Consider the following 20,240-nt stretch of genomic DNA (forward strand, 5'->3'; position numbering starts at 1 on the left):
CGCTCCACTTCCCCTCGCCAATGCAACTCGGCCTGACACGGCATACTTGAACAAATATTTTGCGTCTCCGGGGGTTTACTCCCGCTCGGGTTGACGCATCTTGGTTTTTGTGTGCGTGTCCTCTCATGGACCAAAATCTGGATTTCAGAGTCTAGGCATAGTCATCTATCCACGCCGACGTGCTGCGCCGGACATCTGCAGTGGGTGGTCAGACTGCGACACGTGCAAAAAATGGAGTCGAACCTCACCGGAGGTAGCTATTGCTGCAAACGCCTTTGAACGTCTCTCGTTTCCATCTGCTTTTCCCACCCTGGATTCCCCATACCAAAATTCCAACATGCAAACTATGCCTGTTTGACAAGGGATAGTGGATCATTGCTGATGAAATATCAGTTGTGCGCTGATGAAAACTGCCTGGTCTCCCATGCCGCATAAGTCGCTAGGTTTCTTCCTGGACATCTATGAGAACTCGGCTAGTCGCATTATTTTCTTGTTATCCTCGTATTCTTTATTCTTATTCTTTCTGTTGTGGTTACCTTTCTGGGTCGTTATCTTGGGCAATCCCTCATATCCAGCTATCAAGTGAGCTGTCACATCCAAAGAACATGGTTGGCAAGTGCCTTATCCCCAACTGCATGTGGGCTGGGTTGCACATTGAAAAAAGAGGTTTGGCCCCTGCAGAATAGCCCATGAGTCCAAAGGCTTAACAAGATATACCAACGCCAATGCTGGAGCATCATTGTTTGAATAAAATGACTTTAAATTCCCTAGGCATATTTGCGTCATTTGGCTCATGCGCCGCTGTCAGAGTCAGATCCGGAGACTCGGCGCAAAATACAAATGATTGCTTAGCCGCTCCAGCACCTAAACGGTTTCACAAAACCTTTTCCATTCAGAATGGTACCCAGATCAAAATATGGCAGGGCTGACCAATCAGCATAGGCACACATATAAGCCTCGCCGCCTAGTCCCTATTGATCCTTCAGCGTGGGTTCTTTGGGCTACACAAAACATCCCAATCGGTCTGATAACAGAACCTCGCATCCCTTTTCAAGTAATTTCATGTGATCAAGAAAGTGCTGGTTAATGTCGTGGCTTGGAATATTGATGCCTAGGACGTTGGTCTGACTGCGACTCCGCCACGACCGCGCCCACATATCTTACCTTGAGCATCTTACAAGCCCAATCCGTCCTATGGGGGCCCTCGCCCATGGATTGAACCGTGATAAGGTGCTCCTAATGCTCACGAAGGAGGGCAGCTTTTGCTCGTCAACAGCTTTGGGGGTGTAGATATGTCACTTTTGCTCATACTCTTCGGCTGTGCTTTTGCCGACCATCCATCAACGATGGTGCCCGTTGAGCGGAAATACAGCCGTCATGGCACGGATGTGGGATATCGGGTTTGGGATATCTGCTCCGACTGTCAACTGCACGGCGCAGTATGGGCTCTATATGTCGGCAATGAGCATATTGCTCAGGGCCTCGAGCTTCCCAAACATGTCTTGTGCCCCAGATCTTGAGTCTTACACATCTTTGACTGATAGAGACTGGATATAAAAGTTAGCCTCTGCTTTCTTTCTTTGCTCAGACGTCTGTTAATAGCACCTACCTCCTTCACCATCAGCAATCTGAACATCATTCTTAAGGACCTCCAAATTTTATCTATATATTATTGGAACACAATGGCTTGCCGGAACTCACGGCACCCAGCGGCCTCTCCCCTATCTTCAAAAAGAAACAGTACATGGCACACAATGACAGAACAGCCTATCCTCAAGCGCTATGTCTAGCCACTCAGCTGATCTTGTCTCCCCTCTGTCTCTGGGTGCGGACGCATCCCCCGTTGTCCAGGTGAAGAGGCTCCAGGCACGAGTGAACGACCATCGTCAACACACCAGCAAAGCTCTGACCCGCTTCCTCAACCACCTTTACCTCTTCAGCAAGTCTGATGTGAAGACAGTACTAGCACCTAGTATGATATTCGCACTGACCAACGGAGTCGCCCTGTCTATTATACTCCAGGACAGAGCGGGAATACCTTCGCCCATAGTCGTGCTAGCGCGAATGCCGCTGATATTCCTTCATATCTGGCTCGACTTGATACTTTTCTGCATTTCAAACCAGAGAAAACCGAGCTCGATTGAAGAGGATCGGCTCAATAAGCCAAGCCGCCCTATGCCTGCCGGTATCGTCTCCCCCGACGAGGCGGCCACCCTCTTTGTCGCGGTCAGCATCATCGCCCTGCTCGTGAGCCACATGCTGGGCGCCTTCGTGCCCACCGCAACCCTCCTGGTCCTGACGTTTTGGTACAACGACCTGGGCGGCGCCGACCACCCCATCCTCAAGCCGTTCCTCAACGGCGTCGGCTTCCCCTGCTTCCTCGTCGGCGCGCTGCAGGTGGCACTGAACCGGCCCCGTGGTCCGCGTCAGGAGAGACGCCTGTTCCCGAGGTCATGTCTCTCCTCTGGCGCTGGGTCGCCGTTGTGTCCGGCGCCATCTTCCTGACCATCAACATCCAGGACCTCAAGGACGTCGCCGGCGACGCTGCAGCCAAGCGTCGCACCGTGCCCATCGTGATCGGCGACGCGCCCACGCGGTGGATCGTCGCTCTGCCGCTTGTCGCCTGCTCCGTGGCCACGCCGCTGCTCTGGGGCATCCCCGAGTTGGGTCCGTCGCCGTGGCTGGAGGGGGTCAAGGTTGTGCTGGCATATGCGCCCATGATGGTGCTCGGGGTCGTCATTTCTGTACGCACCCTTCTGCTCAGGACGGTCGAGGACGACAATGCGTCGTTCACGTTGTGGTGTGTGTGGCTCGTCTCGCTCTACTGTCTCCCGTTGGGAAGGGCGCTTATCGGCGGAGGCGGGGAGCAGATATGGCTCATTACTGCATAAAGCGACATGTTGATTGTCAGCATTGGTGCGAGGGGCGTTGGAATATTGCTCTCCGCCGGCTAGAAATGATATCCAACGGTGTCACTATGTCCAGTCTGTTTGTGATTGGATTCGATCCGACAGACAGAAGTAACATCGTCGCCGGGTCTCCCTTTTCTTCTGCTTGTGATAATAGCCTCTTTAAGGCCCCGAGGCCAATACGGTTTCTTTTTGTCTACGTCTCTTTTACGTATAAGCGGGGTATAGACCCAATCAAGCGCGCGGAGCTGCACTGGTAGACATCAGAATTTCCATAAATATAGCATCTTGCCATAGAAATTTGATGATACACAGGTAAACTTGTCGTCACCGCCGCCACTAGCACCCTCCCGCCGAGGCTGGACGTCAGAGCCATAGTTCAGCATGCTAGCCCCGGCAGCCTCCTCCCACCAACTTCCCAGGACCTTAATGGTCCATTCCTGGCTGTCGTCCGCACCACAGATCTCAAGCACTCTGCTGCCCACACTCATACAGGGTGTGAGTATCCTGAGCCTCCAAGAGCTTCCGCTGGGATCTGCAATCATCTCCATCACCCTCAGCCGCCAAGCCCCGCCCCCGAGGTGCAGCTCAGTGAGGACGCGGGCCGTGGCCATGCCGTACGTCTCGTGAAGCGGCCTGACGGCGCAGACGCGCACGTGGTCGTCGTAGCTGCCCGTGACGACGATCTGCGAGCCGTCCGAGGGGAGTGTGATGGGCAGCGGGAGGATGGAGACGACGCCAGCCATGTGCCATGACTTCTTGGCTGGGCTGAACAGCGCGTCGTCGAACTCTGGCGGCGCGGCAGCACCCTCGGCAGGAGGTACTGCACCGCGCATCGCCACTGAGGCGTACCGGAACGCCATGTCGTCGCCCCCTGAATACACGGTGAAGACGCGGTCGTCGGTCCCCTCCGGAGTGGCGACCTGGGGGCTCAGCGCCACGGTCCAGGCTGGCTCGGAGTGCGCCAGCGCTGAAACCCTGGTCACGGATAGTGGCGTGAAGAGATCGTCTTTGCCGTCAAGCCAGATGAGGTGGACCTCGCCGGCCAGGGTGGAGACGGCGAGCAGGTCGGGGATCATTGGGTGCCAATAGCACTTTGTGATCATAACCTCGCCATCTTCTTCGCCGCTGATGGGCCCAACGATGGAGAGCCTGCGCAGCGCGGCGTCGGCGTTGTCTGCGGACGACGACGGCGCCGTCACCTTGTATATGAAGACGGTGCCCGCGCTAGAGCCTGCGGCAAAGACATCTGCACGGCCGTTACGTTTTTGGAACTGGACGTCCCAGATTGCGGATTCAGGGTACTCGTCCGTCTGGACCAGGTCACTTTGTCGTCGGGTTGAGCGAGCTGGTCAGTCTTTCCCCTTCTACCCCAAGGACATGACAAAAATTCTTTTTCCTATTCTTGATGCCCGTGTGGTATGACTCTTACACTTGCTCCCCCTGAATTCGGTAAAGGTCTACCCGGCCCATGTGCCTCTGTTTGTCGCTGGCACTGACCCCTTGGTGGTCACCTGCTGGGCCGTCACCCTCGTCTTGTTCACGTGCTTGGGTGCCATCATGGTGATCATCCTTAATGAGGTGCCACGAACCAATAATCAGGTATTCTGGGTGAGCGGGGCAGAATTCGAGACATGCAGGTTCCATTGGCAGCTGAACCGATGTCAGCGACTTGATGATGGTACCTTCATCTTCAGCCATGGCTGTGTGGTAGTGGTGGGTAGTCGAGTGGGCTTTCGTTGAGCCAGATCTTGGTATCAGGTATCGATGTTTTGGTAACACTAGCTGGAGAAGCTCTTATAGCGATCGACGAAAGGGACATGAAGATACTACCATGTAGTAGTAATCAGACGTCGTATGAGTTTAGGTTTGCGATGCTGTAAGATTCTCCAACCTTTTTTTCCTGCTAGATTAACTGCGGGGCGTAACCACTGCGCAAACCAACACTGGAGTAACATCAATCAACCCCACCAAAATTTTCGTCAGAGGCTGGTGTGGTGGATATCTCTCACCACGTATGCGGCCGCTTTTGACAACGATCTATATTCTGATTTTATCCCAGTCGCCGTTAACGTAGGCTCTGATAACAATCTGTTCAATGCATCCAGCTGAGATGTATATATATTGTTCCCCAATGCGTTAGCTTCATTATAAGAGCGTGAGTTATGCAAAAATAAGGCAGCTACCTCGGTAAAAACTGCCAATGCTCCCAGAAAACCAACCTCCTCGAGCCGGTCCACATCGAGATGCCGCTCGAGGTTATGCTTGAAGCCAAGTCCGTCAAAGCATACCTGTGTCTCGACTTCGTCTAGACTTGATAATGAAATGAAAACTCGCGTCCATCTCATTATAGTAGACGAGAAGACCCCGGAGCCTGCGTGCATTAACAGTAGAACAGTGCAGAGGTCTTTCCAAGTCGCGCAGGTAAAGACGTAACACCAGATGTTGCCGAGAACACCACAAACTCCACCCCGTTAAACCCCGCCCCCCCCCCCCCCCCCCCCCGATATGCTCATGCTTAAACGTAAGACATCACCAGGAACAAACCAAGCAGAGAAAAAGCTACGGAGCGTGACTAAGATGTCCCTGTCTGCAGTCCCCGAAGAGGCGCAAATAAAACAGCGCAAGGCGATGGTTTTCACCTAGTGTCATTCTCATCCAAAGCCAAGTCTGTAGCCGCATCGGGATCGATGTGCTTCAACAGCAGAACTAGCCGGTAGGCGCTGTTGCCGTTAAGGTAGTAACGGTGCAGTTTCTTGGATCGCATAAAACCAAGCCGCTCATACAGTCGCATGGCTGACAAGTTGGTCTCTTCCGTCTCGAGCACAATCTCATCAGCGTCGCGAGCCGCCATGGCTTCGATCGCCTGCTTGACGAGTGCCGTGGCGATACCGTGACCCCTGAACGACTCGGACACGGCCAGCATGGCGATGTAGCCTCGGCGTGTTGGTGGGGAATGTGACTGATGTACCTCGAGCTTGCATATGATAACCCCGACGAGCGAATCGTCAGACGGGTTCAGCGCCTGGTCTGTAAGTTAGTCCAGGGGCATAAAAACTACAAAAATTGACAAGGAGCATGCATATATGGCGGCAACATAGCCCAAGTCTGCTGGAGGAGAGAAGTAAAACCTACCATGAAACATAGGTGACCCCATTGATAAAGAAAGTAGCGGTAAACATAGATGCTGTAAGGCTCACTCAAATCCTTGGATATGAGCGCGCGTATCGATGGCAAGTACTCCTTTTCGAGCCCGTGCTCATACTGCAGGTATTTTAGCTCCCCCAGCAACTTTTCGACTCTGCCTGCATCGATTGGCGGGTTGCTGCTGGTAACTGTCGCGACAGCAGCCATCTCTGCCGTTTTTGGGTGTATTGTACCGACTTCTGAGGGCTCCGAGCCGGTTCACCCTAGAACTAGACTGGCCCCCCACTGAAGGCAGGTCGCGCTGAGGCTTAGATTAAGGGCCCCTTTCCAAAAAGAAATGAAGCAAATCCTCCCGCCAGTCGTCACAGTACAAGCCAACCGAGAACTGAGGGGAAAAGATTAAAGTATCGCGCCAGATTGTTATGATGGCTTCGAAATAGACTGTTTCAACTCTTGATTCCTGAAGGAACTGGCAAATCCTTGTAATCAAACGACGCTAGAACGGAGCCGGTAGCCGTTGTTATTATTATTTCTTTCTCTTCGCAAGGCGGTTGAAAAAGTTTGGTGGGATCCCGCCTGCCCCTCTACACGCGTGCAAGTTTCTCGAAAAAAAAGTGTGAAGGTGCGTTGAAGCGGCTTTCGACCCGTGAACTCGAGTGAACAAGAAGGGAAAAGGAGTCGGGTTGTCGGGCTTCTCTGCCCGCTACTCCGTCACATGCAAGCTTGCATCCCTGCACGGGCAGGCAAAGCAGGCAAGCTGGCCCGTCCCCCAAAGCACAAAAGGCTGCAATAAACAGAAAAACCAAATGAGGGGTTGGGTTTTTGTTTGGGCTTCAATATCGGGTTTGTTTGTGAGAAATGGGTTACACAGGCGAAAACGACAAAGTAAATACACAGCTACAGCTGCCGAGGCTGAGACTCTGGGCAAACAGGTAAGTCAGTGTTTTACGGTTGACTGGGCTGGCCTTCATCCGTTTACCTTCCATGCTATCCCACTACAAACCGGTTGGCACCGGACCGGGGGGGGGGGGGGCGGGGACGCTAAGGTCTGGGCTCAGATGAATGTTACTTTCAATAAAAAGAGTTCTGGGTTAGGGTCAGTCATGTCAATGTCTGTCAGTCGAGTCACGTCAAAAGCAGCCCGGCCCGCATTGCACGTCAAATCAATCAAATCCCTGAGCTCAAAGTCTCCACCTCAGCTCATCCCTCCTTTTTGCTCAGGGTTCCGACGACGGGACTTGACGTCAGCTGCTTCTAATTACTCTTCCCTCTCCCTCCCCCTTTGGCGCAATCCCGGAGAACCACAAGATACCGATAACTATTCCATGCCAAGATCGGTACTTGAGGGGGTTTTTTTTTTTCATTTGAAGGACTACATGTGATGATAGTCCGACACGCTAGAATCATTTTTGCAATTAAATGTGGCTGTTAGCGTCTCGGGGCCGTTCTTCGGGTTTACTTCTTGGAAGCTGTTTATTTTTCTATTCTAGTTTTTTAGTCAAGGACGTAGCTTCTTGACAGCGCCTTCTTGTTTTACTGGGCGAAATGGTCGCATAATTTCTTGCTGCTTTTTATTTTGCGCATTAGAACCAAAAACAAAAAAATCCCCTTTTTTCCTCCCCTGGGCTTGTCATTTAAAATCGTCCCATCGCTGCTCGCACTGCAACCTTCTTCGGGTCCGTTGTCATCATTGCATATTGCATACCTACGTATGTAGCTACGGTTCTTGCTCTTCGCCGCACTTGTTCGAACGCCACGACCATCACTGTTGCTGGTGCTGTCCATACGCACGACACCACAGATTCTATATACGACTTAATATAGCATCAACTCCCGCCTTTCTTGATAGCTTCGACGGCCATACGAGACTTGTAGCCCAACGTTACCTCACGGTCCTTCCGCGACCTCCAGACCATGGCTACCGCGCTGCGCCGAAGACCTGTGGTCCACGAAGAATCACCCTCGCCGACCCCAACTCCCACAGACACCCCGAGGACTGCGAGTCCAGCCCGAGAGGAAAAGGAAAAGATCCATGTCGTACACCACAAGCCTCGCACGCGGAAACGCCGCAACACATTCATCTTCTTGCTTGGAAGCTTGTCGGGAATAATAGCCGCCGGCTTCGCCAAGACAAATGACCTGATAGACTTTCCCGAGATTGGTGATCTGGGAATGAGCATGGACAGCTTGTTAGATGTGCTACCTGCAGGCTTGGTCAAGGATATGTCGGACCTAGTTGTGAGTGACAACGGAGTATGCCAGCTCTTTCTCGACAAGTGCAGGCCGCTGACCAGAAAACGATGTCATGATTTTACAGAGAGGCGAACGCGATTTTGTCGACAGCTCTTCCGAGCCCTTCTCGGTCGGAGTCAAAGCCAAGACTGAGGGTCTACAGGCACATTTTCCAGTGGTCATGGTGCCAGGTGTCATCTCCACTGGCTTGGAGTCGTGGGGCACCGCCAACTCCTCTCGTCCCTATTTCCGGAAAAGACTCTGGGGAAGCTGGACAATGATGAGGGCACTAGTTCTGGACAAGGAAGCCTGGAAGAGGCACGTCATGCTTGACAAAGTTACGGGTCTTGATCCTCCTGGCATCAAGTTGCGGGCTGCTCAGGGTTTCGATGCAACCGACTTCTTCATCACAGGGTACTGGATCTGGAACAAGATCTTGGAGAACCTGGCTGCGCTGGGATATGATACCAACACCGCCTTCACCGCCGCATATGATTGGCGATTGTCGTACCCGAACCTCGAGGTGCGAGATCAGTACTTCACCCGGCTCAAGATGGCCATCGAGACAGCGACCATAACTTCGGGTCGCAAGGCTGTGCTGGTGTCTCACAGCATGGGCAGCCAAGTTCTGTTTTATTTTTTCCATTGGGTCGCCTCGCAAAAGGGCGGAAAAGGTGGTGACGACTGGGTAGACCGTCATGTCGACTCATGGATCAATATTAGTGGGTGCATGCTGGGAGCCGTGAAGGACCTGACAGCAGTTCTTTCCGGAGAGATGCGAGACACGGCCCAGCTCAATGCATTTGCCGTATACGGCCTCGAGAAATTTCTCAGCAAGGAGGAGCGAGCTCAGATGTTCCGCCATATGCCTGGTATCTCTTCTATGTTGCCATTGGGTGGCGAGGCCGTCTGGGGAAACACCACATGGGCACCTGACGACTTACCTGGGCAGCAAAAGTCGTATGGTCCAGTGTTAAACTTCAGGAAAGGGTATGGTTACAACAAAACGGCACCGACTAGGAACATGACAGTCAGCACCGCCATGCAGTACTTGTTCGATACAAGCGAAGATTGGTATCAGAACAATGTCAAGCGTAGCTACTCACATGGGGTTGCTCACACCAAGGCCGAAGTGGATGCGAATGAGGACGATCCTACAAAATGGATCAACCCATTGGAGACTCGCCTTCCTCTCGCACCGAATCTCAAGATTTACTGCTTCTATGGTGTCGGCAAGCCGACGGAGCGCGCATACTACTACCGGACGCCCGAGTTTCCTGCGTTGACAAACCTCAGCATCACCATTGACACGGGGCTGACACGAGGGGAAATCGACCACGGAGTGGTGCTGGGCGAGGGAGACGGGACGGTGAATCTGATCAGTTCAGGTTACATGTGCAACCACGGATGGAAATACAAGCGGTACAACCCGGCCGGATCTAAGGTGACGGTCGTCGAAATGCCGCACGAGCCGGATCGATTCAACCCGCGCGGTGGTCCCAACACTGCGGACCACGTCGATATCCTTGGGCGACAGACTTTGAACGAGCTGATCCTTCAAGTTGCGGCCGGAAAGGGGGAATCTATCCAGAATCACCTCGTCAGCAACATAATGAAGTATGCCGCCAAGGTCAAGGTGTATGACGATTACCCTCAACAAGGTCCTCAACCAGCTTAGGGTTCCTGGTATGGATTTTTGTCATGGCGAGAGTGCAATGTGCAGTATTGTTTTGTTATTCTGGTTTTTGCTACTGGTTTGGTGCTAACGGGCTCTATTTTCTGCGGGCTACTTGGGATTGATTCGATTTGTAGAGTCGGCGTTACGGTATATACCTATATAGATAGAACAGGGGACAGGATGCGGGCTGGGCGCCCAGCGTCATGACGTAAAGAGTGGGTTTGTGGGCGGCTTTAAGAGGATGAATTAAAGGATAGCATGTAACGCGGATGTGTATTGATACAAATACGTTTTTAATCTTGTGCTCTGCTGAGCTTTGTGGCTTTTGTTATACATAATGTCAGATATGAAGAGTTCAAGCTTTGAAAAGTGAATAGCTTCGTGTGCAAGTGAATCCGACGGGCTTTGCTAGCTGCCAAGCTGTAGGTACCTCGGGAAGTAAACGGTAATAATCACCCGGGAAACAGTATAACAACATTACATCGAGTTTTTGACTGTTGCGACACGGCGCAAAACAACGCGACCTAAGTCTAGGTATCTCCATGAAATAAACACTTGGACCTCGTGAAATGTATCTTGAATCCTGTCCGGCATCATCAGGTTGAACCCTTGAGCGGCATGCCTCGATCAAGCCTGAAACCCCACGTCGTGGGGCTGGACGCTACTGCGGGGGTATTGCTTGACCCGCCCTGTTGAAGACGGTGAATCCGACCCTGCCCGTCAAAACCCCCCAAAACGTCTTGTGCGTCGCCCTTGTCCCAGTCCAGTTATCAACTAACCCATCCAACCACATGTCTGGTCTTGCTATTCTGCAACGACAGACAGCCACTCCGTAAGAGAAATGGAAATGCCTCGCTTGCTACTTCCTTGAGATATATGCCACTGAAGATTTTGTTCTTTTGGGACCTGACTTTTTTTTTAGTCTTGTTTTCTCTTCATTTCTTTCCTGGCCCGCAACAGCTTCTCGATAGCACCCCAAACCTGGTGCACAACCATCTACTTGCCTATCAAATGTCTTGACCGCCGTGTTCAAGAACGTATAACCATGGCGGACGCCGACGCGGGGCAGTCAGGCTCCGTGCCGGTGGAGGGCGAGGAGCAGTTCTGGCAAGGTCAGTTGCTTGAGCGACGGATGTTTTCTGAAATTCTTCTCTAGGCCATCGACTCTTTCTTTCGACTGGCGAATTCATAAAAGCGTTCTAACAACCGGCTTCTTCTCTCGCCGATCCGACGCTACAGAAATGGAAAACATACTCTCGGCAAAATGCTCCAGTTTCGAGTCGATCGACGACGTCCTACGCTCTTGGCTGTACCTGGTGGCGTCGTGCCGGGAACTCTACCTCTCGACCGAGGACGACGTGGCGGCCTGCTCGCAGCGGCTCCGGGACAGCGACGTGTTTGGCTGCAACAGCGAGTACGTGCGGACGCAGATCATCTACAGCCTGCTGCAGGAGGACGAGGCGGGGCCGCTGCACGTCATTGCCAACTTTCTGCTGCTCGACGGCCGCTCCGACGAGGTTATGCTCCGCCGCATGATCGACGACGGCTGCTTCCCGCGCCTGGTCGAGCTCATCAACGGCACGCGCGACAACGACCGCCGCCTGCACCGTCTGCTGCTCGAGCTCGTGTACGAGATGTCGCGCATCGAACGCATCAGCTCCGAGGACCTGATGCAGGTGACGGACGAGTTTGTCCAGTACATGTTTCAGGTCATTGAGAGTCTTTCCGACGACGTCGATGACCCGTATCACTACCCAATAATACGTGTTTTGGTATGTTGCCTCCACTATATCTCGTGCCTGGGAGTGAGCCGATCCGTATTCCTCGGGGCTTGGTATGTATTTGGAACAAGAACGATTGACTTGGAAACTGTGCGACTCTGCAGCTAGTCTTGAACGAACAGTATATGGTGGCATCTACCATGCGCTCAAACGAGCCGCCGTTGACGAATCGAGTCATCAAGGTTCTGAGCATGCGTGGACCTGATTTCAGAACTTTCGGAGAGAATATAATTCTGTTGCTGAACCGTGAGACTGAAACTTCATTGCAACTTTTGATACTGAAGCTTCTCTATCTGTTGTTCACAACCAAAGCGACCTACGAGTACTTCTACACAAATGACCTCCGGGTACTCTTGGATGTCATCATCCGTAACCTTTTAGACTTGCCCAATGAGTCGTCTGCTTTGCGGCATACCTATCTGCGTGTTTTATACCCGCTCCTGGCGCACACGCAGTTGAGCAACCCACCTCACTACAAGCGCGAGGAGTTGATAAGGGTGGTGCGCATATTAGGCGGGGCGGAGAATGCACACTTCGCGCCGGCCGACGATACTACCTTGCGCCTGGTAGACCGTGTGTCCAAGGTCAAGTGGCTGGGGTTAGAACCCAAGGAACTGTCACCAGTGGGCAGTGGAGAGAGCGAGGTGGCTCGCAAACTTATTGGAATCAGCCTTTCTGAGTCGCAAATCGGGAGTTCTGTTAGTGTCAGTGACGTCGCGGCCGTGATGGAAAAGCCCGGTGTCCAGACACCTAGTCGTAGGGCCGATCATGCACTGGGGGCCAAGAAACCTTTAATGGCGTCGGACGCAAACACCACGAAGCCCGACGAGGAGACCGCCAAAGCAGTCACGAAACCCAAGAGGGTGCGGCCAGAAGTGCCCAAGCACCGGCATGGCAAGCTTTTGGTGCCGGCACAGCCAGTCACGAGCAGTTTGGTGAACAGCCTGTGCGAAAGCGCCGACGAATCTGGTACTGATAGCTGTACAAGCACGACGACCAAGACACACTCGAATAAAAAGGTGCCTCCGAAAGCGCCTCCACCTCGGCGCACAACGCGGCTGAAACAGGCAGCATCCGCTGCGAATCTTAGGGGGCCAGAAACGACTTCTGTTTCCTAGAAGGGAATTTATGCGACCACGAACGGGAGGCTGCACAGACGGTTGTCAACAAGCGCGAGCATTCCTGGCGTGGACGATGACGAAAGCCTGCTTTGTGGTCTTATTGTACGCCGTCGGCAGGGGCGTTAGTTATATATACAGTTTGTGTGTGATTTTGCAATGTTTCATTGCGAACGGGAATACAGAAATGCGTCTTGCGGATTTGGTATTACGACGACATGGGCATATCATAGCACTGGGCGCAGCAGTTTTCCTTTGATTGGGTTGTTCTTTTTTGTTTTGCAGTTTTCGCAATTCACATTCTGGGTTTCTGGCGTTGGATCGTTGAAAACTACTATTGACCACGATTTTTATTTTCGCCTAGTGTTATTGATGGTGGACTTTTGCTCAAAAACATGCGTATTCCTTTTTGTTTAGATTGCTCTTATAAGTCGGGCCGCAATACCCATGATTCCTCACAGAATACCTATCCTGGAATAAGAAAATCACGCGGACGCTTGAACACAACTTTACCTTGACGCAAGAGCTTGCGTCATATCGCCAGCAGCCGTGGGAAACTTCGATCTTCGAAGATGAAAACCTACCTGCCGAAGGTGCCATACCGTAGGTAGTATGTGGTACTGTACGTATCGTGTGGTGCCGGGTTCCGGGTTGAAGGTCCTCCGTAAGTTCTGTTAGCGACATGCTAGGTTTTTCCTAGGCGGGTGCGCTTGCTACGTGATTGGCCCCCAATGTTTCTTTACCCGGGGCTAAAGTTGGAGAAGCTGTTCCCGGCGGACGGCAAGTGACATGTGGGGAGCGATGACGTAGCTTGGGACCACGTTGGGTGACAGCTGCATGCACAAGACAAAGGCAAAAAAACACCAAACCAAACCCAAACACAGAGCTCTGAACTCAACTAATTAGCAGGTGATTTTTTGAGTAACTAGATGAACCACAGTAGGTAGGTACCTAGGTACTTTGCGGATTGCACAAGAAGTAGTGGCTGGAGCACAACCAGCCAGTCTTTTTGTTCTAAGAATTATGAGATTCTCTACAGTACGCTACGTTGCTATATAACAATGACTTGGCATTCATAATGACAGGGGTACGGTACAATCGGCGAATTTGAGAATGCTCGCTCGCTGTCTGTAAGTATTTATGATTATGAAGAAACACAAGCGAATAACGGGCAGAATGCAGTATGCTGCGCAATGAGATCGAGCTACTGTACGATTAGTCCTGTTTTGGATTGATTGCTTTTTTGAAGCGGAGAAAGGGCACTTGGATGGAGATCAAGCTTAATTCCCACAGCGTGGCCGCCCGCCCACTCCGCCCGGCTGCTGTGCATCCAAGAAAACATGACATGAGCAGAGCCATCGCTATTTCAATGCGTGGACCCTCCCTGTAAAGCCTGTTTAAATTGGCGGGATTGCGACGACGACATCATCCCATGTGTGACTTGAGGGGATTTCTTCGGCTCCTCCTTTTAGCGCCGTGACGAGCAACATCACCATTTAATTGCTAATAGTGTTATGAATCCGTTTTTTTTATTTTCTCGGTCGTCATTGTCCAACTTGTTTTCTTTGCAGTGGTTTGAGCAATACGTAAACTCGATCTTTGGTTCAATTAATTGCATCACCTTGTCATTGCCCAGGTTGCTAGGTCACTGTCACTGTCGACTCCACCACAAGCTCAGGACAGACCTGAGAGCCCTGAAGCGGGCGGCGTTACCGACATTGCTACCAGACCAAAACCCCTAAACTGGCGCCGTCCTCAGGCCATAGGACTGACTCCCTTTCAACGGCTATCCAACGGGAACGGCGACTGCCGTATTTGTTTGCTAGATTGACGTACACTGCATTATTGACACAGTCTGTGTGGTATGTAACAACAACACTGTCTCGTTAGCTCAGGATTTTGGTTACCTCTCTCCGCAATGCGTCTAGGCTGTCTTGGATGTTAACTTGGAAATCCAGCGAAAAGCGTCATCGAGTAATCACATCCCTCCAAGATAGACGCGGCACCAAACCACGGCTACAGCGCTTCGGTCGGGCGCCACAGGCGAAATCGTAAAAAAAAAAAAAAAAAAAAAAAAGATTAGTCAAAAACCACATTTTCCGTGTTGTTTTTGCACCAAAAGGCCACGACTCGCTCGAACGAAGCTATCCCATCGATTGCGTCAACCATGTCAGCCACGCTTGGCGCTAGGGCGCCACCCTTCGATTCTCCCGCGCCGCTGCACAACGCAAGCGTCCAGCAAGATTTGGATGAGCGGTTCCGTCAGGGACAAAGCCCCGCGGGGATGTCGAGAGCTCTTAGTAGCGCCAGCAGCAATTACAACACATCTGCGCAACATCAAGCCCCCAGCGGATACTTTCCGATATACCCTGATGATCAGCAGCAGCTCCAGCAGCAATATCAGGATCCGGTCGACCACACCCAACAAGCACAGCTACAGCACCAGCAGGACCTATCATATCAAGAACAAGACCCGGCTTTGCTCAACACCAAGGCCGACAACGCTGTAGCGGGTCTGTCGCCCTACGACAGCGTCACATCCCCGTTGCATCGTGCCCCTAAATTTACCGAAGAGTGGGACGCCTCGCGGAGGGGGAGTTCCATCGTAGACGGACACATGCCTCACGCCAGCAGCACGATGCAGCGGTCCAACTCGTACGCCGGGTCCTCGGTCGCGGACCGGCCGGAGAGCCAGCAGCTCTCGCGCGGCAACACGCTCAAGAAGAAGGCATCTCTCAAGCGCGGTGGAAGCCTGAAGCGCAGCGGCAGCCGCAGGAGCATGAAGGCCGGTAGTGTGCGCAGTCTGGCCCTGCAGTCGAACGGGCCTACAGAGGATCAAGAGAGCCCATTCTGGTGCCCTGTCGCGACACATGGGAACCCTACCGAAGTGCTCGCAAACCGTTTCCAGGGTAAGAGAATACTTGCTGAGAGATAGACGATGTTCACCAGAGCGAAGAATTTATACTAACCAACTGTCTGCAGCATGGCGCAAGATTCTGAAGGACCTCATTACATATTTTCGAGAGATCCAGAATCACTATGAGCACCGTTCGAAATCCCTGATTAAACTAGGTAACGTACTCAACAACACATCGATGCCGCCAGGATTTCTTCCCAGCGGCGGCCTCGACGACGCCATCGATATCTTGAAGGGTCACAACAAGAAGGCCATTGAAGAAGCCAACAGGGCTCGTGAGATAGAAGAAGACGTTATTCTGGCGCTCATCGGCCTGCGAAGTGACCTCCAGCAGAAGATCAAAGAAATCAAGAACCTTGCGGGCGACTTCAAGAACACCGTCGACAAGGAGACGGAGGCTACTAGAAAGGCCGTGAAGCAGCTCAACGAGGTCTTGGGCCAGGCCGAGGCCGATCCGTCGCTTACTACGGGCAAGCAGGATCCTTACCTGTTACGCCTGGCGGTGGATCGGCAAATTGAGAGGCAGATCGAGGAGGAGAATTACCTGCATAGGGTTAGTGGCGAAACACTTCATTGAATTACCTGGCATGAACGTTGAGGATGCTAACACCTGTATGGTTATCTAGGCTTATTTGAACATTGAGAGATCTGGGCGCGATCTCGAGTCGATCGTCGTTGGTGAGGTTCAAAAGGCGTACAACGCATACGCCGGAATCCTGAAAAGGGAGGCCGAGACAGCCCAGGATGCGGTCGGTGAGTTGCGAGCCGGGCCAATTTCGATGCCCAAGGACAACGAGTGGGAGCATTTTGTATCCAAAGACGAAAGATTTGTGAACCCCAACATGCCACTACGAAGTCCCGAACGAATCCATTACCGAGGACAGGATGCTCTGGCTTGCCAGGAAATCAGGGCCGGGCTACTTGAGCGCAAGAGCAAGTATCTGAAGAGCTATACCGCTGGATGGCAAGTGTTCCACTTCCCCATATATCTGTTCCAACCATATCTGCTGACTATTTTGATCCTAATCTAGGTACGTGCTGTCGCCGACGCATCTTCATGAGTTCAAGTCGGCCGATAAGACGCAGGCACCGGTCATGTCCCTGTTCCTCCCGGAGCAGAAGCTTGGCTCGCACTCGACCGAAGGGGCTTCATCGAACAAGTTTATCATTAAGGGACGGCAGACCGGTTCGATGCACCGAGGCCATACTTGGGTCTTCCGAGCTGAGAGTCACGACACGATGATGGCATGGTACATGGACATCAAGCTGCTCACCGAGAGCTCGCCCGAGGAGCAGAGCAATTTCGTACGCAAGCACTCGCGCAGTTACAGCAGATCATCGCAGCACTCGGCCAGCAGCGACGGCATGGTTGATGAAGATGACGACGAGCCCTTTGCTCCGGACTCGGCTGCGATCAGCCGCGGTACTCCGAGTCAGGACGTCCTGCCTAGGCGTCCTTCACCAGGTGGGCGATTCCCATCCGACTTGACGATAAACGCGGAACGGGGCTTACAGGTCCCCCAATCGCCCGCCAGTGTGAACTCGGGTGTTTTCCAAGTAGGGAACCGCGAAGGTGATGGCTACGGTTATCTTGCGGCGAATGGCGGGAGCGGCAGTTTGAGCCGTAGTGGTAGCCAAAGGAACGGTCATAGATTTCCTGCCCCCGTGGCGACCGACATGGGCCAGTACAATGATCGCGACCTAGGATATGGCAGTACAGCTCGAAGCCCCATGAACCAGGTACCTTCGAACGCCGCAAGAGTTGCCCAGGAGGCGCGTGAGGATGGCGTTAATCCTTACACTAGTGAGCCGATTTCCCAGTACGATAATGGCTATGCAGATCATGCAAATGGCCAAACATATGGCATGGTACAATCAGATGCTACAGAAATACCTCGCAGGTCGAGCAAGAGGGAAGCTAGGGGATTTTCCACCGATGACCACGATGGCACATTCTCGCAGCCAGTTGCCGAGAACTCCGGCGTAGCTGTTCCGACGCACTTGTCTCAATCCACAGCCGCTGGAGTCTCATCAGACAGAACAAGTAGCGAACTCGACGGCGAGTCAGCCATCTCTAGGGGTCGCAGTCCTGCACCGGGCGTGACAGCTACGGGAAATGGGCATGCGGGTTTGGGAGATGACACGAACGGCCGTCCCGTGTCTGGCACGATGCGGACTGACAGCCAGCCAACCATCTCGAACCTCCACATTCCTGGAGAGTATCCCAAGACTCCTAAGACGATGTTTCCGTTCCGATGAACACTGGTGAACGTGGTATTTTTAGGACATTTCAAGCTTGCTAGAGCTTTTCTAACCTATTTCTCTATCCTCTTGTTTGGTTTATCCTATTCCCCAATACCGTGCCCTCTCTTGATTTGTTTTCATTCACATGTTTCCCCGAAATCGGGTATGAAGCGTTCATTCTCTGCACGTCATTTTATCTTTCTTCTACAGCTAGCCCTGCCGGTTAACCGCAGCAATGAATCAGATTGTTTTGGGTGGACATTCTTGAAGTTTTCCTTTGTTAGGCCGAGAACGTGGATGCCGTGGTGAGGCAGGCCTTGTTGAGACTGCAGCATGTTATTGATAGTATACATCAATGTTGAAACACTGGTTTCCGCTATTTTAGTGCAATATACTTGTCAAAAATTTGTCAAAAAGTAGATCAGGACATGGCGAATCTCTATGAACATCCAAGCATTTGTGATATTCGAGTTTGTCACCGCGAAATAGTCCTGATGAAAGGGGATTCAGATGAGGATGCGACGACCGAAGGTTTTCATGGTTTTCTTCTTTTTCTGTTCCCTTGTTTCTCTAGAATGAGAATTTCCGTGGAAATGCGTGAGGATGAAAAGAAGAGGATGAAAGAAGAGACGATAAAATGCAGGCCCAGGTCAGGAACTGACAGGATTTGAAATTGTATCAGTGTGCACACTGTTCATATTTGTATTGGACCTAGTAGACCTATGATCTCATACAGCATTACAGCAAAAGCGTCTGAATATCTCTTGAGATGGAGGCGTTTGTTTGTACAGTAATTGTTCGATAAGGAGATACCTGCCTATGCATGGTTTTGTTCCTACAGATCAAAATTCTTGCTCATATACTAGTTTATTCACACAAAAATATTGTTTCGTATATGATTTTATTCTCTCAATTGGGAATTATCGTCCATGCAGCGATCTATCCACCACAGATCAAAATTTCACATGTATAGTATCATCGCCTTTGACACATGGCAGAGTGTATGTATAGTACATGGTAAGCACGACGTCGAAAAGGGGTTTGAACCCGAGTCGTGACGCTGACTGTCAGCGGATCCTGGAGGATCTGACTGCTTTTTTTTCTTTCTTTTTTTTTTCCAACTACATATATCTATCTACACAACCCACACTGCCCACACTACGGAAATGAGAGAGTGGCAGAGCGCATGTCGTATGCAGTGCCTGCTGATGTTTGACTGCACCATCACAGTCAGCAGGGCTGTGCGTGCTACATCTTACTGACGTCGTGAGCACAGGTTCGATATTTTTAATTTATTTTTTCTTCTTGTTTTCACCCTCTATAGTTTCGGATACTGCAAGTATAAAATTGGGGGCGCAAAGCAGCTCGACCGAGTGACCGACCGACCGACTAGCCGATTTTGACGGATAGAAGGGGTTGCGAAAAAAGTGGCATTGCGATAAAGTCATCAAGACAACACAGATGCATGTGCAATCTTGTCTAATCCACTAGACTGGGTATAGAACCAAGGCTTTTTCTAGATTATTAATTTTTGGATGGAGGGAATTCAGATATGTTCATTCGAGCCCTCAACAAGTCTGAATTGCTGCTTCCGATGAGTTGACAGCTCTTTTCCTACCCTTGATCAGGGATTCTCAAGTGACCAATTAATTGATTATATGGCGTGGCCAAAAGAGGCAACACAGACGACCATGCAAAAAAAAAAAAAAAAGGAAAAAGGAAATTCTACCCAAATGCTGACATTTCCCCGCAAGGACGAGAAGCACCGACGCGCACGGCGGTCCGAGCATGCATTGACATTTGGGACGGATAAGAGGCGCAAGACCGAGGGTGTTTCTCAATTCATGTTTTTTTTTTTTTTTGGCTCAATGGGAATCCGAAGATTCGTGGTCGCCAGCCACAAAAGTAATGGGAGAGGGCCTTTGATATACAAAGTAAGCCTGAGCGAGTCAAAGTTGGTACTGTAGATGAATAGGTAGGTAGGTACCTAGGCAAGCTAGGTGCCCAATACCGAAGGAAAAAAAAAACTAAAAAAACTGATATGCTCGGTAGTCATCTAAACAAACGACAGGAAACAACTGCTGCAGACCAAATATGGTGCTTTCGGGATGATTCAGCTATTTGTTTTTAGATACTGATTTCGGAAAAGGACCGGGTCTTCGCGGGTTTAATTTAGAACCGTTTCTGCCTTCTTTTTGTTCCCCATGGCACTCA

The 20,240-nt window shown here is 51.5% G+C and overlaps 5 protein-coding genes across 5 annotated transcripts; 3 read left to right on the top strand and 2 right to left on the bottom strand.

Moving 5' to 3' along the window:
• Positions 1-903: 903 nt before the first annotated feature.
• MGG_03562 (uncharacterized protein) lies at positions 904-4,832 on the bottom strand. Its single transcript, XM_003716305.1, has 3 exons — positions 4,342-4,832; positions 1,610-4,235; positions 904-1,547 (listed from the first exon to the last, which is right to left on the bottom strand). The coding sequence occupies exons 1-2, from the start codon at positions 4,608-4,610 to the stop codon at positions 3,173-3,175; spliced, it is 1,332 nt and encodes a 443-aa protein (XP_003716353.1). The 5' UTR covers positions 4,611-4,832; the 3' UTR covers positions 904-1,547; positions 1,610-3,172.
• Positions 4,833-5,424: 592 nt separating this feature from the next.
• On the bottom strand, positions 5,425-7,062 carry MGG_03561 (N-terminal acetyltransferase C complex catalytic subunit MAK3). The gene is made up of 2 exons (XM_003716306.1): positions 6,045-7,062; positions 5,425-5,934 (listed from the first exon to the last, which is right to left on the bottom strand). Exons 1-2 carry the CDS (start codon positions 6,261-6,263, stop codon positions 5,548-5,550), a joined length of 606 nt encoding a protein of 201 aa, XP_003716354.1. The 5' UTR covers positions 6,264-7,062; the 3' UTR covers positions 5,425-5,547.
• Positions 7,063-7,262: 200 nt separating this feature from the next.
• On the top strand, positions 7,263-10,340 carry MGG_03560 (phospholipid:diacylglycerol acyltransferase). Its single transcript, XM_003716307.1, has 2 exons — positions 7,263-8,294; positions 8,374-10,340. The coding sequence occupies exons 1-2, from the start codon at positions 7,971-7,973 to the stop codon at positions 9,964-9,966; spliced, it is 1,917 nt and encodes a 638-aa protein (XP_003716355.1). The 5' UTR covers positions 7,263-7,970; the 3' UTR covers positions 9,967-10,340.
• Positions 10,341-10,720: 380 nt separating this feature from the next.
• Positions 10,721-13,368, top strand: MGG_03559 (uncharacterized protein). The gene is made up of 3 exons (XM_003716308.1): positions 10,721-11,078; positions 11,206-11,738; positions 11,852-13,368. The coding sequence occupies exons 1-3, from the start codon at positions 11,012-11,014 to the stop codon at positions 12,863-12,865; spliced, it is 1,614 nt and encodes a 537-aa protein (XP_003716356.1). The 5' UTR covers positions 10,721-11,011; the 3' UTR covers positions 12,866-13,368.
• A 951-nt stretch (positions 13,369-14,319) lies between these two features.
• On the top strand, positions 14,320-18,451 carry MGG_03558 (PH domain-containing protein). Its single transcript, XM_003716309.1, has 5 exons — positions 14,320-14,727; positions 14,824-15,774; positions 15,848-16,335; positions 16,409-16,746; positions 16,814-18,451. Exons 2-5 carry the CDS (start codon positions 15,033-15,035, stop codon positions 18,039-18,041), a joined length of 2,796 nt encoding a protein of 931 aa, XP_003716357.1. The 5' UTR covers positions 14,320-14,727; positions 14,824-15,032; the 3' UTR covers positions 18,042-18,451.
• Positions 18,452-20,240: the final 1,789 nt, after the last annotated feature.

This window comes from Pyricularia oryzae, chromosome 4, assembly GCF_000002495.2.
Source record: "Pyricularia oryzae 70-15 chromosome 4, whole genome shotgun sequence".
Lineage (NCBI taxonomy): Eukaryota > Fungi > Ascomycota > Sordariomycetes > Magnaporthales > Pyriculariaceae > Pyricularia > Pyricularia oryzae.